The 14844-nt window shown below is 54.3% G+C and overlaps 5 protein-coding genes across 5 annotated transcripts; 4 read left to right on the top strand and 1 right to left on the bottom strand.

The window, feature by feature from the left end:
• Nucleotides 1-771: 771 nt before the first annotated feature.
• On the bottom strand, nucleotides 772-1815 carry WHR41_06195 (uncharacterized protein; the record flags this gene model as incomplete). The annotated part of the gene is made up of 1 exon (XM_069374800.1): nucleotides 772-1815. The coding sequence occupies one exon, from the start codon at nucleotides 1813-1815 to the stop codon at nucleotides 772-774; it is 1044 nt and encodes a 347-aa protein (XP_069228087.1).
• Nucleotides 1816-2688: 873 nt separating this feature from the next.
• On the top strand, nucleotides 2689-4055 carry WHR41_06194 (uncharacterized protein; the record flags this gene model as incomplete). Its single annotated transcript, XM_069374799.1, has 2 exons — nucleotides 2689-3935; nucleotides 3989-4055. 2 exons carry the CDS (start codon nucleotides 2689-2691, stop codon nucleotides 4053-4055), a joined length of 1314 nt encoding a protein of 437 aa, XP_069228086.1.
• Nucleotides 4056-5055: 1000 nt separating this feature from the next.
• WHR41_06193 (uncharacterized protein) lies at nucleotides 5056-6009 on the top strand (the record flags this gene model as incomplete). The annotated part of the gene is made up of 1 exon (XM_069374798.1): nucleotides 5056-6009. One exon carries the CDS (start codon nucleotides 5056-5058, stop codon nucleotides 6007-6009), a length of 954 nt encoding a protein of 317 aa, XP_069228169.1.
• A 2767-nt stretch (nucleotides 6010-8776) lies between these two features.
• On the top strand, nucleotides 8777-10247 carry WHR41_06192 (uncharacterized protein; the record flags this gene model as incomplete). Its single annotated transcript, XM_069374797.1, has 4 exons — nucleotides 8777-9250; nucleotides 9308-9647; nucleotides 9698-9890; nucleotides 9946-10247. 4 exons carry the CDS (start codon nucleotides 8777-8779, stop codon nucleotides 10148-10150), a joined length of 1212 nt encoding a protein of 403 aa, XP_069228088.1. The 3' UTR covers nucleotides 10151-10247.
• A 1124-nt stretch (nucleotides 10248-11371) lies between these two features.
• On the top strand, nucleotides 11372-14509 carry WHR41_06191 (uncharacterized protein; the record flags this gene model as incomplete). Its single annotated transcript, XM_069374796.1, has 1 exon — nucleotides 11372-14509. One exon carries the CDS (start codon nucleotides 11372-11374, stop codon nucleotides 14507-14509), a length of 3138 nt encoding a protein of 1045 aa, XP_069228090.1.
• Between the last annotated feature and the right edge of the window lie 335 nt (nucleotides 14510-14844).

The following is a 14844-nucleotide window of genomic DNA, read 5'->3' as shown; positions in this document are numbered from 1 at the left end:
CGTCTCTCGCCTCGGTCGCCCCTAGCGCTATGACGACTGGTAGCCATGCCGACTACGATGGCAGAAGATCGCTGCAAGCGCTGTCTGAGAAGCTGCTCGGCCGTGCGCAGATGGAGAGTGATCCTGCCAGGAAGGAGCGCATGCTTAACTTCGCGAAGGTATGTGGGGATTGCTGTTCACATAATGGTACAGATCTTGGCTAATCACTACTGCAGGTTCTGAACGATTCGCTCATCAGTGCTCGCGAAGCACAGATCTCGGCTGAGACGGCGCAGACCGCTGCTCGTAGCGCTCAGTTGTCCTATGAGATGACGATGAAAAGTGTTGCGGTGAGTGACCCCCTGCTGAACACCCGAAGCTTTTTGGAGGCAATTGCTAACATCCGTGTCTTCATCAGATGCTTCAGCGCTTGGCGGCTGGAATGAATCGCCGCTGACCTTTTCTGAGCCACACTACGCCCTTTGCGCCGAGACCGCGTGGCTGACATTCTCTCTGAGAGACTTCAATTGCTCAAGCGAAAGCTTCTTGCTTCACTTCTCTTCTTTTCGACGGACCCGATATGGGCTTTGTCTTTTTCCATGATTGTCTGACATTGGAGGCCAGAAATTGCGAGATCCTCCCAAACGAGAGATTGCCATGAACAAAATGAGCAAAAACAGTGTAGAATCAGCAGAAATAAGCGGACGATGAAATTACCGTTCAGAAAATGATCCACGTTGAGAGAATCCTTGCATTCCATCTATCAGTCTCTTCATATATCAGTCTCAGCCTCTAAGACGCCACCGCGCCCGCATAGCCCTGGTAGGCTGACAGATCCTCCTTCAGAATAGCCGGCAGCTCATCCTCCACCAGACTCTCCTTCCACGACTTCTCCTTCGGCTGCCAGCCCAGCTCCCGCAACCTCACCGCCCGACTCCTGCTGTTAGACCCGACAACCGCCTCCGTGAACTCCGGCCCAAACACATCCCCATACGTCTCCTTCGGCATCACCTTCGTGCTCGCCTCCTTGACCTTCCCAGCCTCCTTAAACACACCCCCCATGACCCCCACCATCTCGCCCCAGCTTGGCTCCGCATCCCCCGTGTTCTCGCAGAAGAAGTACGGGTTCGCGTCCGCCGACGCGCTGCCCGGCGTCGACTCCAGGTGCTGCAGGACAGTCATGTAGCCCCGCGCCAGGTCCCGCACGTGCACGGTAGACCAGACGCTCTTGCCCTGTCCAACGTGCGCCGCTTGCCCGTGCTTCAGCGCGTACCGCGCCAGGCTCGGCAGCTGGATCGTGAGACGGTTGTGAGACGTACCGTAGATCAGCGGCGGGATCATGAGGGCGATTTTCGCTTTGCCCGTGCTCGCCAGCTCCGCGCGCTCGCGCAGGATCGCCAGGTCGATCTGACGATGCGGCGCCGAGTCCGGCAGGCTGTCGATCTCGGCCTGCACGTTGTCGTGGTAGACTTTGTCGGATTTGAAGGCGCCCGCGGACGTGTCTGCGAGCAAGCTGGTGCCGCTCGTGTGGATGTAGACGGTCTCGTCGCCGCGCTCGGCGCGCCGGCGGACGCCGGCCAGCACGGCTTGCGCGGAGGGCAGGTCGTCTGCCGTGGCGGTGTGGAAGACGACGTCGTGCTGGGCGACTGTGTCGGCGATCAGGGTGGCGTCGTGCAGGTCGCCGAGGATGGCGCGCGCGCCGCAGGCTTCGATGTCTTTGGCGTGGGATTCGCGGCGCACGAGGGCTGTGACGGTGTGGCCGGCGGCGACGAGGGCGTCGAGGAGCGTCCAGCCGACGAAGCCGGCGCCGACGATGAAGAATTTCTTGCCAGACATTGGGGGCGTGAGCTGAAGGTTGTTGTTGGTGGTGAAGGGGAAAAGCGTTGGATGAGATTCGTCTGCACTCTTATATGGTGACCTCTGGTTGGGGCTCAATGGGTATGATTATCAATCGAGTTGAATTGAAGTCGGAAAATGAATTCCAGCGTGGAAGTTAGAGAGGTCGGGTTTATCCTGAAGTGGACATGCCGTTATAACATGAAGCTGGCTGTTTGTAAGCAGTGACGTTATACTGAGGCTTTTGGAAGTGGGGGTTTGCTTCTGGCAGATTGAGCAAGGGTGGGGTCTGAAGGGTAATGCCACTACCTCATTTTAGGAAATGCCGCACCATCTCTCGTGATTGCCGCAGGAGATATAATGTCTCTTCCGAGCCGGGGGCCGTGTGGGCGCATTGAAGCATATGTGGACGAGTGTTGTACTGCAACATCGATCTCGCTTTCACAGCCGACTCATCGAGCACACATAGCCAGGGTACTTGAGCGAGTAACGCCCAAAACGCTCTACAGCACACACGAGGCGGGTGGGAATATCAGGTAACTGTTTTGACTAGTGCATGGTAGGATGCGCCGGCAGTGATCGTGGAATCCTGCGGTGAAGTCGACGCGCAGCTGCAGGCGGGGCGGTTCCCCGGCTCGCCTTGCCGAGAGTGACGAGCTTCAGGTCCACTCGCCGACCGACCGGCCGACCGACCTGCCACCCGCTGATCGATCAGCATACGTGCAAGTCAAACCTACAGACGCACCATCGCAGGGGAACATGATGCGATAGGTGTGGAAGATGCTTGCTTGAAGGAAATGATTTGAGCTGGCCTCACAAATACCTGAACCGTCGCCGCGTGACCGAAAGCCGACCTCAGTCGCAGCCTCCACGATGGAAGGCATAATCGCAGCACACGAGCAACTTGAAAAGCGAGGCAACCTCGCCAAAACGATTCAGGATGTACAGAAGACAATCGATCTGCTTCAAAATGCCAGGGATTCTGTAGCAAACGACCCGGACAGCGCGGCCCTCACTATGGCCAAGCTGAAGCAGCCGGTCAAGCAGTCCTTCGACAAACTTGATGACGATCTAAAAGATGTGAACAAGGGCTTGAATCAGTATTCGAAAGCCCTTGATAAGAAATTCAAGAAGAACGCCCTGCCTACAGCTTCCACTAAGCCGCTCGCCGAGCAGCCGGACCTCATCAACCGAGCCATCGTCATGCACCTGCTGCGCGAGGGCAAGTTCGAGGTAGCGAATACCCTGGTCTCGCAACTCAACGAAAGAGCGCGATCAGGCCAAGATGATGGAATGGAAGACAGACGGCCAAGACCTATAAGCAACGTGGGCGACGCGATCAAGAGCTGGGTACAAGAGCTGGCATACCCCGAAGCTTGGGAAGCAGAGGGCGGCATGGAAATGGGCAGTCCGACCGGACGCGAAAGAGGCTGGCTACAAGAGAAGTTTACGGAGATGTATCACATTCTCGACTCGCTGCGTAACCAGCACGATCTCGGCCCTGCCATAGAATGGGCAAAGTCGCACAGCCGCGAGCTAGAGCAACGGGGTAGCAACCTGGAGTTCGAGCTCGGCCGGCTGAAGTTCGTCGAACTCTTCACGAGCGAGGATGTCATGTCGGACGATCCGTGGGAAGGCCCAACTCGCGCTTTGGAGTATGCGCGAACGGTCTTCCCCAATTTCAGCGCGCGGTATATCCGCGAGACGTCGAACCTCCTCGGCTCGCTCGCCTTCTCGGCGAACCTGGAGCAGTCACCATATGAGGCGATGTTCTTCAACCAGAGCGCGTGGGAAGAAGCTAGTGCGTCCTTCACGCGAGAGTTCTGCGGCTTGCTCGGTCTGTCGGAGAAGAGTCCCCTGTACACTGCAGTCACCGCCGGCGGCATCGCCCTGCCTGTGTTGGAGAAGGTCGAACGCGTCATGGCTCAGACCAGAGGCCAGTGGACGAGCGTGAACGAGCTTCCAGTAGAGACGCCATTGCCGACGGGTTTCCGGTTCCACTCAATCTTCGTTTGCCCTGTGAGCAAGGAGCAGGGGACCGATGCGAATCCGCCTATGATGCTTCCGTGCGGACATGCGCTTGCGAAGGAGAGCTTAGATGCGCACGCTAGAGGAAAGCCGCAAGTTATCCACCCTTCGGTCCCTATGAGTACGTTGACTAATGCGGATGCAGGAGAATGAAATGCCCATACTGCCCGGTCGAGTGCGCGCCAAAAGAGGCCAAGCGCCTATTCATATGAGTCATTTTGAAGTTTTGATGTTCAAAAGATACATGACACCACCAAACTTGCCACGATGCAAGCCGAGAGAAGCCGGAGCATTTGCTTGTCCTGACCAGTATCTTAAATCAACGCCGGGCCGTGGAATGGACAGCAACGGGCCGTCGAACACAGCGGTAACACACAGCGAATGGCCGTGCTACAGGCTCAAGAGGAAGCAGATCGGATCCGTATGGCGGATGTCCAAAACCGAAGCAAGGGACGGCCAATGCCAAAGAATCGCCTTCTGAAAGGGCTGCGATGACAGTCAGCTGCCTCTTCTTTTTGGGCTGATAGAACCCTGGAGGGCATGCTGGGGATGAAAGACAGTCTTGGTGTTATTATGCAACGAACCCGCAACGTCGTGCACATCCAACCATCGACGCAAAACGCGTTAGGATCAACAGATCACCGGAAAATGCCTCGCGTTGATTGTGCCCGCCTATCTGATGGGGTAGATAGGGGCGTGACACATCACTTGTAATGGAAGTAATGGGTAGCAGATACCCTAAGGTAGTCCCTAGTTCGGCTCTCACAGAAGGCAGCGTTCTCAACACCTATTGTTGAACTGCAAAGTTCGGTTTAATCTCACATGCCACGTCCAAATAATGCCACGACCAATCTTTCCAACTCTATGTACTTCATATGAACCATGGCAATGTCCAATTGTTCTGGCTATTAATGAACGAGAATTGCCCAAAAGTTGGTGGGATTGTGTTCAAATCGTGTGTAGGGCTGGACAAAGTTGATGTGCACCTGACGCAACACAAGTCGCCCGCTTGGAGTGGCACAAGCAGCCGCGATACCCTCAAGAGTGTCTCGGCGTCGAACACAGGCATAACAAGAGCGATCGATACGAGGAAATAAACGCATTTCCAGACAGCGGGAATTTTTCGATTCCAGGCGATACGGCCGTTCACGGCCTTACATACTACCTCATCGAAAGCTGAAGAAAACTGCATTTCGACCGTGGAAGGCGGTGATGGTGAACACGAGAAATACACGCGCTCGTGAGATCGCCAAGCATAGCAGCAGCAATGATTCACAGAACATGGACAATGTCCCTTCACCGGCCAAGACGACGCAAGATAGTCCAGCGTCATTCAAAGCGGCCATGGAGCGATTTCGCCACAACGAGCCTGGAAGTCAGCCCGAAAGCAGCACCAAAGAAGAAAACGAAAAGCAAGACCACAAACCAAGCCGAAAACGCCCATCAAAACCAACATACAATTCCGAACCCTCAGACCAAACCCTATCCGCCAAACGCCGCCGCAAACCCAGCAGCAAATACGCCCCGCCCTCCACCTACGCGCACCTCCCACCCCTAACCGACATCCTGGAACCCAACCTTATCTGTGTCTTCGTCGGCACAAACCCCGGCATCCGCACCGCCACCGCCGGTCACGCCTATGCGCACCCGAGCAACCTCTTCTGGAAGCTCCTACACTCCTCCGGCTGCACGGCCGAGCGCCTGCGGCCGGAGCAGGACGTCGACCTGCCGCGCCTGTACGCCATGGGAAACACAAATATCGTCTCGAGGCCCTCGCGGGATGCGGGCGAGCTGAGTAAGGCGGAGATGGCAGCAGGGACGCCGGTGCTGGAGGAGAAGGTTGCGAGGTTCAGGCCGGAGGCGGTGTGTATTGTTGGGAAGGGAATCTGGGAGGCGGTTTGGAGGTGGCGATATGGGCGGGAGATTAAGAAGGACGAGTTCAGGTATGGGTGGCAGGAGGAGAGGGAGAGGATGGGGAGCGATGAGGGGTGGGAAGGCGCCAGGGTGTTTGTTGCGACGAGCACGAGTGGGTTAAGTGCGAGTTTAAGGCCGCATGAGAAAGAGGCGATTTGGAGGCCTTTTGGAGAGTGGGTCCAGAGTAGGAGGAGGGAAAGGGCGGAGGAAGATAAGGGAACAGAAGAGGCTGCTGACTCTTCCCATGCTTGATCCAAATGAATTGCTGGGCTTTCCCTACTCCGACTTCCCCTCCAATGACCCAGAGCTACTGCTTCGAGAGGGAGAAATGACAAAGGACAGACCATGTTTTAAGTACCACCGAACACTCTGGATCACGGCCGATGCTTTTATACGAGTCGGTTCGACTGTCAATGCTATGGTATTCTGTCCAAAAACGATTGCAAAAGGAAAGGTCCCCCGAAGATGAAGCGAGGTCGGTTTTGATTCAAATCGCATCGGTAGCTGCTCGCCGATCAATGAAGAGCGCATGCTAATGCTAGCAAATGTGAGAGGTCAAAGGCTGATGGCCTTCGCCGAGAACCATAGCTCAGGTTTGCATCCGTGTACAGCTCACACTCGGGATCTTGGCTGGCAAAAAGAATCTCTCAATCGCTTCAATTTGTGACTGTTTGATCCTTGAATCGTAGAGAGAGGGGAAAGATGTACCACTAGAAGAAAGCGATATGCTCGATGACGATGCTACAAATAAATGACCGAGCAAACTGAACGTTAGATCTTTGTCGTTTCACAAATACTAGATACCCAGGTCACCACCGGCCTAGATGATGTTTCAGTACCTGATCTGCTGATCTGCCTGGGATTGGATTCCTGAATCCCTTATTCCGGTCTCAGCAATCGTAGTACAATGGACGCCCGGTACCGCGAGCTTCCGGCAAAGATCCATCTGACATTTTGACTTCGAAATCTGTGGTTTTGGTGATCCTAGGTTCCCGCGTCCCGGCATGTGAGACGATACTTATCTGGGATTCTGCGCTCGGTGATCGATTCCGACCCTGCATTGTGATGTTATGCATTTCCAAGTTCCCCGGTTCCGCCACGCAAGTGGTACGAGGAGCGGTACGGTTCGTCCTATCTTGGCTGTGGTAACCTCTTTGTCCACTAGCTGTAGTCCTGTTCGTGAATGTAGCGCGGAAAATGGTTCGCAAGGTATGAGCGCATGCTGCAATCATTGCAAGACATATCTCAACAGTCGTCCTACCATGTGAGGTCAGTATCAGATCATTAATAGCGTTCATCAAATGCTTACCAAATGGTGATGCTGGAGCTATCATAAAGAAAATCACCAGCTTTGCCATAGTCTTCTAGGAACAGCATTTTAATAACTCCAGCAATAGTTGCACTGCCGTGTATGAGCTAGGGATTGGCGAACGACGGATATGGAGTGCTTACAAGAATCCCAGGGAGAGGACAGGGATCACAAACATCTTTTTCCTCATGCTAATTTGTATTTTCCAAAGAGCACTGCAGGTAAGATGACGAAAACCAGGTCTGTGACAACGCTCACGCCTTTTGCCACAGTCAGAGCTTTCCATACGAATGTGGTGGTGTAGAGGAGCTTACTCGAATTGAAGAATGCAGCAAATTTCAGCTTCGATGCTGGCATGCATGTGCCCTCAACGGACATATTCCAAACTAAGGTCAAAGGTTGACATTGGAGCATCACAGTCACTTCTAGAAATCAGTAGAGCTCTTAAAGGTGGGGCAATTGAACGCACAAAGATTGCCTAAGAATGCAGCAAATGTGAAGGCGATCACCGCCCAGATGAATCGTTTGAACTTCGCAGAAGCTGTCAATCGAAGTAATAGAAGTCCAATGCTTGCTTTGACTAGAAACAAAGCGATCAAGCAAAGAGGCTGCGTAACGAAGTTCAGGCGCAGTCCATTGATGTTGTCTTTTGCATCGATATCGTAGACATGCTGGCCAGCTCCAAGTCGGACCTGCAAGATAATGAGTATCATCTGAATCAGCATCACCATCTGTGAAGCAATATGCGAATCAGCAGTGACTCTTCATGAACAGTGCGAATAATGATAGCTTACTGCTGCACCAATAATAATATAGTCGTCTATCCAGAAACGCTTCATCTCTGTCGCTCGGACCCATACACGGGTGCTGACGAAAAGCAACGCGATTCCGATCAATGTCAGACACCACCCTGAGATCTCCGGACCTCGGTTAGTGCCAGATGTCGCCATCCCTGCTCAACAAGTGTACGATACTTGGGCGAAGAACAAGTCCTCTAAGGAGTGCCGTTTTATATTCTGTGTGCACATTTTCCGTTCTAGGTAGCGACTTGCTCTCAACCTCGCTTTTGCCAAATCTAGTCGTGTGCCGCCGGGGTTTGAGGCCTCGCTACGTGTGGCAACAGAATCGTTCCGTCCATGAATTGATTTGTTTGTTGGCAATTGACGGAAGACATGCTTCGCGAGCCACTAGAAATGTCGTGAGGGCTACAGCCCCTTTCGTGCTCTCTCGCGTGGAGCTGCGCCATATGAAATGTTGAGATGAGGGCAAGCATTTCATCCTCTCAAACTATGCGTCCCGTTAGCTTGCATATGCCCGCGTCTTACGGCATCTCAAATGCCACTAAACCGACATGCGATATTACGAAGGATTCATCGCACATCTTGGCGCTCGCCAACGAGAGATGTTGAGCAAAAGTAACACCAATATCTTACCTCGCGACGATGCACGAGGGTACGTAACTCGGAAGTAGAAGTGCCGCGTCGTAGAAATGGTGGGATGTCAGGGGACAACGCCCCCGGTCTTCGTGCGCACAGGCCGCATCGTGCAGCCGATCGGCCAAACTAATAGCCAGGCGAGCCGCGCCCAAGAGGTCTTCTTCGACAGCGCTAAATGCTCATGAAAGATAAGAATGCATGCCCGGCGACTACGAGCAATATTGACAGTGTGCTTCTCTTTACCACTTAGTAGTCGAGCTTCCAATCGCTCAGCATGGTGTTTTCGCATTTTCCTGCCCTACTTCTTCTACCATGCCTCGTTTACTCGGCTAGCATACCTTTTACCCGACCCATTGACGTAGAAAGCACCGTGGCAAACCTCACGTCGTCTGCCTATGCAAGTGGACTTTCCCTTCTGAACGAACGCGAGACTTCCTTGCGGACTCGCGCAGACGAGTCGCATTGCTCTATCCACAACATTGCCATCCGGCGAGAGTACGGATCTCTCTCGTCCAAGGAGAAGCTACAGTATATCGATGCGGTCAAATGTCTTCAGAAGCTACCTCCACGGACTCCGGCAAATGTATCCTCTGGAGCCCGGTCTCGATTTGATGATTTCACTGTTGTCCACATCCAACAGACTCTAGATATCCATTTCTCCGGGATCTTTCTTCCTTGGCACCGTTGGTTTGTTCACTCGTATGAGAAAGCACTCCGTGAAGAATGCGGATACCAGGGTTATCAGCCGGTGAGTGCTTCTTTCCATCGCCCAACCATTTCGCTTAGGCGCTGATCTCAACGCCAGTACTGGGATTGGCCGAAATACGCACACGCACCTCAAGAATCTCCGATTTTTGATGGCAGCGAGACAAGCCTAGGGGGCAACGGTGAATATATTCCGCACGAGGGCCCAGTGATCCAATCTCCCGATGGCAAGACCTCACTCCCGCTAGCTCCTGGCCTAGGAAGTGGCAATGTCACAACAGGTGCATTCGCGAACATGGTTGTCAATCTGGGTCCAGTTGGAGGACTTAATAATACTGCGCCTGGCCCTGATAATGGACTTGGCTATAACCCCAGGCCTCTGAAAAGAGATGTCGGCCCGGCTCTTAATGAGCGATACGCCAATTACAGCACTGTCCTCAGTACGTCAGTACCCGCAAGTCCCAATTTTCACAATGCTGACGACTGGAAGACCTACTCCTCAAACCTGACATCGAAGCTTATCGACTGTTATTGGAGGGTGTGCCTTACACGATCGAAATCGGACCGCATGGCGGAATACACTACGTGATCGGCGGTGACCCAGGTGGTGACCTATTCACCTCACCAGCCGATCCAGTCTTTTGGCTTCATCACGGAATGATAGATCGCATGTGGACATCGTGGTATGCCCGCGTTCTCTGCTTACGGTCTGTAACCGACTAATCACAGCTTGACTAGGCAACTCCTCGATCTCACAGGTCGCCGCTTCGGCGAACAGCAAATAAATGGAGGCGGTTACGGCCACATTACTTGGGCGAACGAGCCGCCTTCAAGGAAAGCTAGGCTTGACGACGTTATTGACATGGGGTATGCCGCAGAATCCTCAACGATTGGGGAGGTTATGAGAACGCTAGACGGGCCACTGTGCTATCTGTATCTCTAGACATATTAGGAATCCATTCAACTGAAAGGAATCTTGTCTCAAAGAGAAGCCTTTTAGCGCACGCGAGGGCAAATCGAATCAAGAGCCTCGACTACGATCACACCAGAATTGAAATTGACGACATCACAGCCATTACCCCATTGATCAAAAGCAATCGAAAGGGGATACCCGGGGAAATCAACTGGGCGTATGGAGCAAAGGGCGATATCTTAATCGATGGTTGCGATGACACCTGCAGCAGTTGAAGAAAAGAGTAAATCGTTAGTAGTATTCTTGCTCATGGAAAAGCCGCTCGAAGAGGGAGGAGTTGAGTGGACTTACGGAAGAAAAGAGGATGAAGTGTCGTCCTCACCAGAGTAATCAGAATCGAATTATACCCTTGCGACCCCGCCATCTCTTTCGAGACAGGCGAGGGGCGCAGATACGCTGCGTATTGCACTAAAGTGATCGTACCCGACCCTCAAAGGGCCAGGCACACACGATCTTCGCACCGGCTCCCATAGCCACAACCAGACACTTCGACCAGAAGACCGGAGGCTGGCGGGCTGGAATTTCTGATGCCAAGTGCAACCATGGAAATTCATGGCAGGCCCTTACGGGCAGTGACCAGAGCTCGCGCCTAAGAAGGCACAAGATGGCGTGCAGGTGAAGATTACTCCGAATTTCTCACTTGCCAGGTGATGACGAGCTAAAAGCTCGTCTGTGTGTGAGCAAGGAAACGCAGCTTTGGTGAGGACGACGCTTGGGGAGAGGGAAGAGCTGCGTGAGTGAGGTCCCAGAAAGTTTTGGGTGACACGACGGCAGAATGGCGGGCGGTGGACGGCAGCGCGACGGTCCGGCGGGAAGGGCCAAGGCACCCAACGGGAAGGGTCCAGCGGTACGTGTTTACCAGTGGATGAGCTTGCCATGTTGGCAACTCTGTGAAGACATACCTTGATGGATGCAACGTCAAACATATATAACTCTCGGTCACTACCTTTCTACTACTCTCAATTATATATTGTGATAAGATGTGAGCCCTCGCGCCTTGCAGGGCTGAAACAGGGCAGCTCCCCACGATGAAACGCAGTGACGCAGCCGCCCTTGGCACGTGTTTGGAGGGGCAGTCGAGAGTCCGGTCTATGCGCGTGTTGTTCTTACCGCCGTTCTTTGGAGCTCCTCGACCACCTCTTCACCACACATCTCCCACAATTTGCAACACCTCTGCGGCACACTCTTAAGATGCCGCAACTCACGCTCAAAGCGAGCACTCTATTTCCCATCCTCCTTGTTGCCCTCATCTTCTTTGCCCGCCCCTCTCATGCCTTCGGTGCAGGCAACATTGGCTCAACCTCCAAGATTGAGGGTCAGAACTGGCGCCATGGCGACATTGAAGACACCCTCCTCACCCTCTTGACCGCTCGTGTCATGGGTGGAAAGAAGTTCAGCAAGCTCGACGTCAAGCGCGTTTACTTTGGTAACTGGTTGCGAGACTATTCCCAAGCTGTCGACGTCGGAACTGTCAAGTATGTCAGCGCCGATGCCATCAGACTCCTCCTTTGGGTTCTTGGTTTCATGAGCTTTGGATATGGTACAGGCGAGTTCGAGGTCACAAAGGAAAGGCTAGGCTGCTACAGGCCCGAAGAGCACATCGACAACCCGAAGGACTATGCGGACAACATGGATGCCAGGCAGTATGACAGAAGACTGCGTGGCCCAGTGGATGAGCGACGCGAGCTTGGCATCGACGAGCGCACCGGAATGAAGAACTACATCGCGTCCGAGGACCTTGGTATTACCACTTCTGCTGCCCTTGTCCGTAACCTGTTCGGCCAAGCCATCGATCTTGGTCGTAGGTACAGAGATTCCGATGACAAGCGCGATTTCTACGAGGCTCTTCGCCTTCTCGGAACTGCTTGCCACTGCCTTGAGGACTTCTCTGCGCACTCCAACTACACCGAGCTGGCCCTCATCGAAATGGGTGAGCGCGATATTTTCCCTCACGTCGGACGCCGTACCCAAATGGAAATCCGCGGTGCTCGCCACCCGGTCTTCCCAATTGTCACTGGCACCTTTGGCGGTGTTGACTTCTTGCACTCCGTCATGGGCGAGTTCAGCGACAAGGCTACTCAGTCCGAGTTGGAGGAGCTTGAGGGCGCCATCGGCCATGCGAAGAACTCTGACACCTCAATGCTGAAGGACATCCTCAGCAAGATTCCTCCCGGCGTTTTCGGTAGCGATACTGATCAGGCCAGTAAGGCGGACGAGCTTCAAGCAAACGCTGCTGCATCGCAAATGCAGAACATGCACATCACGCCCAAGGAGCCCGAAGAGTTCACCAAGCAGATTCAGCAAATCATGAAAGAGGTCTACCCGATCATCGAGTTCCACGACAACATTATGCAGGGTATTTCCTCGGCCATCGACAAGATTCCGATCCTTCCTGAGCTCATCGAACAGCTCCAGGACCAGGTCAATCTGTTCGTCTTCTCTCTGCTGGCACCTTACATTATGCCTGTCATCTCTCAAGTCAAGACTGAGCTTCACACTGGCTCTAGCGAAGTTATCAAGAGCAGCCAGGACCACCAGATGGCAGTGTTCAGCAACGACCACGACACCGATCCGACGCACAGCATGCTGTCCAAGGATCACTTCTCAAACGTTTTGAACGAGCCCGCAGGCAAAGTCGCAAGCCAAGTCCTCAAGTGGGTCGTTCCGCAAATCGTTGAGTGCTGGGACAACGACGACGTTGACATCGCCCGCACTCTCGACCGCATCGTCAACGGCGTCCTTCATCACCCTGCGCTTCGCGAATACGGCGATGACGGCGCGAGCGACGGACGCATGCTGATGTTCCAAGTTGTTGAGCAATGGTGGGGCGAGAAGGGCGAGCGCGAGCGCGACGAGCTTCGCGAGAAGCTCAGCAGAGAAGGCGTCCAGAACTTCAGGAACCACAAACCGGGCGTTCACGATAAGGGGCATGGCTGTGGCAAGCCTCTGGGTCTTCCAACCAGAGACACCTACTTATCTTCGGGTGCTACGGGTGGCAAGAACTCCGGGGCGGGCGACCTGCTCGGTGGCATCGCTGGTGCACTTGCGAGCGGTTCGCAGGGCTCTGGGGGCTTCGGTGGTTCCCAGAAGCAGGACATCGTCAGTGACAAGGTCAGCGAGGCCGTTGGCGGCGGTGCCATTGGATCTATTGTCGGCGGTTTCGCCAGCAACATTCTTGGCAACAGCTTCTCTGATGACAAGCGTGCCGAGAGGAAGACACACCAAAGCAGTGGATACGGCGAGGATGGCTCCTACTCTTCGGGCGTGACCCAAACCGGCCATCGCCCGGGCGGATACGGCGGCCAAGAAGAGCGCTACGGTCAGGCTCAGGTCAGCTCTACCCAGTATCCCTCTGGCGGTCACCGCGACGAGTACCAGCGTTACGAGCAGGACGGCCGCTCTGGCTCGACCGGCTACGGTTTCCAGCAGAGCACCGAGTCTCGTACCTACGGCGATTCGTACGAGCAGAGGACCGAGCGCCGGTACGAGAGACCCGGCGGTTCCTGGGACAGCGAAGTCCAGACCCAGCGTTTGGACTCCAGCGGTCGTTCTCACGGCCACTCGGAGTCCTACCACGGGTCTTCTCGTCGTTCCAACAAGTCTGACGATGACGACGACGATGATGACAGTGACGATGATGACGATTACGAGAAGAAGCAGCGCAAGCGTGAGAAGAAGGAGCAGAAGAGGCTGAAGAAGCTTAGGGAGAAGGAGGAGAAGTACGGCTCTCGCCGTGATAGCGACGATGAAGATAACTACGGCAGGTCTCATGGTCGCGAGGACAGCTATGGCAGGTCTTCTGGCCGTGGTGACGACTACGGCAGATCGTCTCGCCGCGACGACGACAACTACCCCTCTCGCCAGCCCGCCTACGGCGAGGAGCAGAGCTACTCCAGCGGTTACGGCCGCCAGGAGCAGTCCTACAGCCAGAGCAGCCGCTACGAGCAGACCTCCTCCTCAGGCTACGGAGGTGACTCCCAGTACAGCTCCGGAGGGTACGGCTCTTCCAACTCAGGCTACGGCCGCGGCGGCGAGTCCTACGGCGGCGAGTCAGGTGGCTACGGATCGTCTTCCGGCTACGGAAACGATTCCTACGGCTCATCTGGCCGCAATGAAGGCTATGGCAGGAGCAGCGGATATGGTGACAATGATTCCAGCATGCCTGGCTCGTTCGGTGGCGATGGTTCGTACGACAACGACCGTAGAAGGGATGATGGCCGCTCGGGCTACGGTAACCCGGGCTATGGAGAGTCTCAGGGCTACGGCGGCAGTGGCGGCTATGGAGAGTCTGGTGGCTATGGTGGTGGTGGCTACGGCTCCAGATACTAATGGTAGTATATGGATGATGAATGCCTGAAGCGATAATAGTGCAGCATGTGAGCACTAGTATGCATGAAATAGAAGACCAAGACTAATGCCAGCTTATTGCGTCTTTACGGTGGTGCTGCTTGAATTTTCTTGTGAAGCGTTTTGTAAAGCGGAGTGAGATCTTTTGTTTCCCCATTACTATCTTTGGCTGTGATAGAAGATTCTTGATGCAAAGCCATGTTACGATACGCGCCCAGGTAGCCATAAGGCATGCTGTTTACTCAATTGATGCTTACTAATGCAGCACAAGGGCCGACTTTGCGACACCGCGATGGAGTGCAAGTCTTGGCGCTGAC

This window comes from Cladosporium halotolerans (genome assembly GCF_011745625.1).
Source record: "Cladosporium halotolerans strain TM138-S3 chromosome Unknown Sca22, whole genome shotgun sequence".
NCBI lineage: Eukaryota > Fungi > Ascomycota > Dothideomycetes > Cladosporiales > Cladosporiaceae > Cladosporium > Cladosporium halotolerans.
The sequence above is the reverse complement of the archived record's forward strand: the minus strand, read 5'-3'. Positions and strand labels throughout refer to the sequence as shown.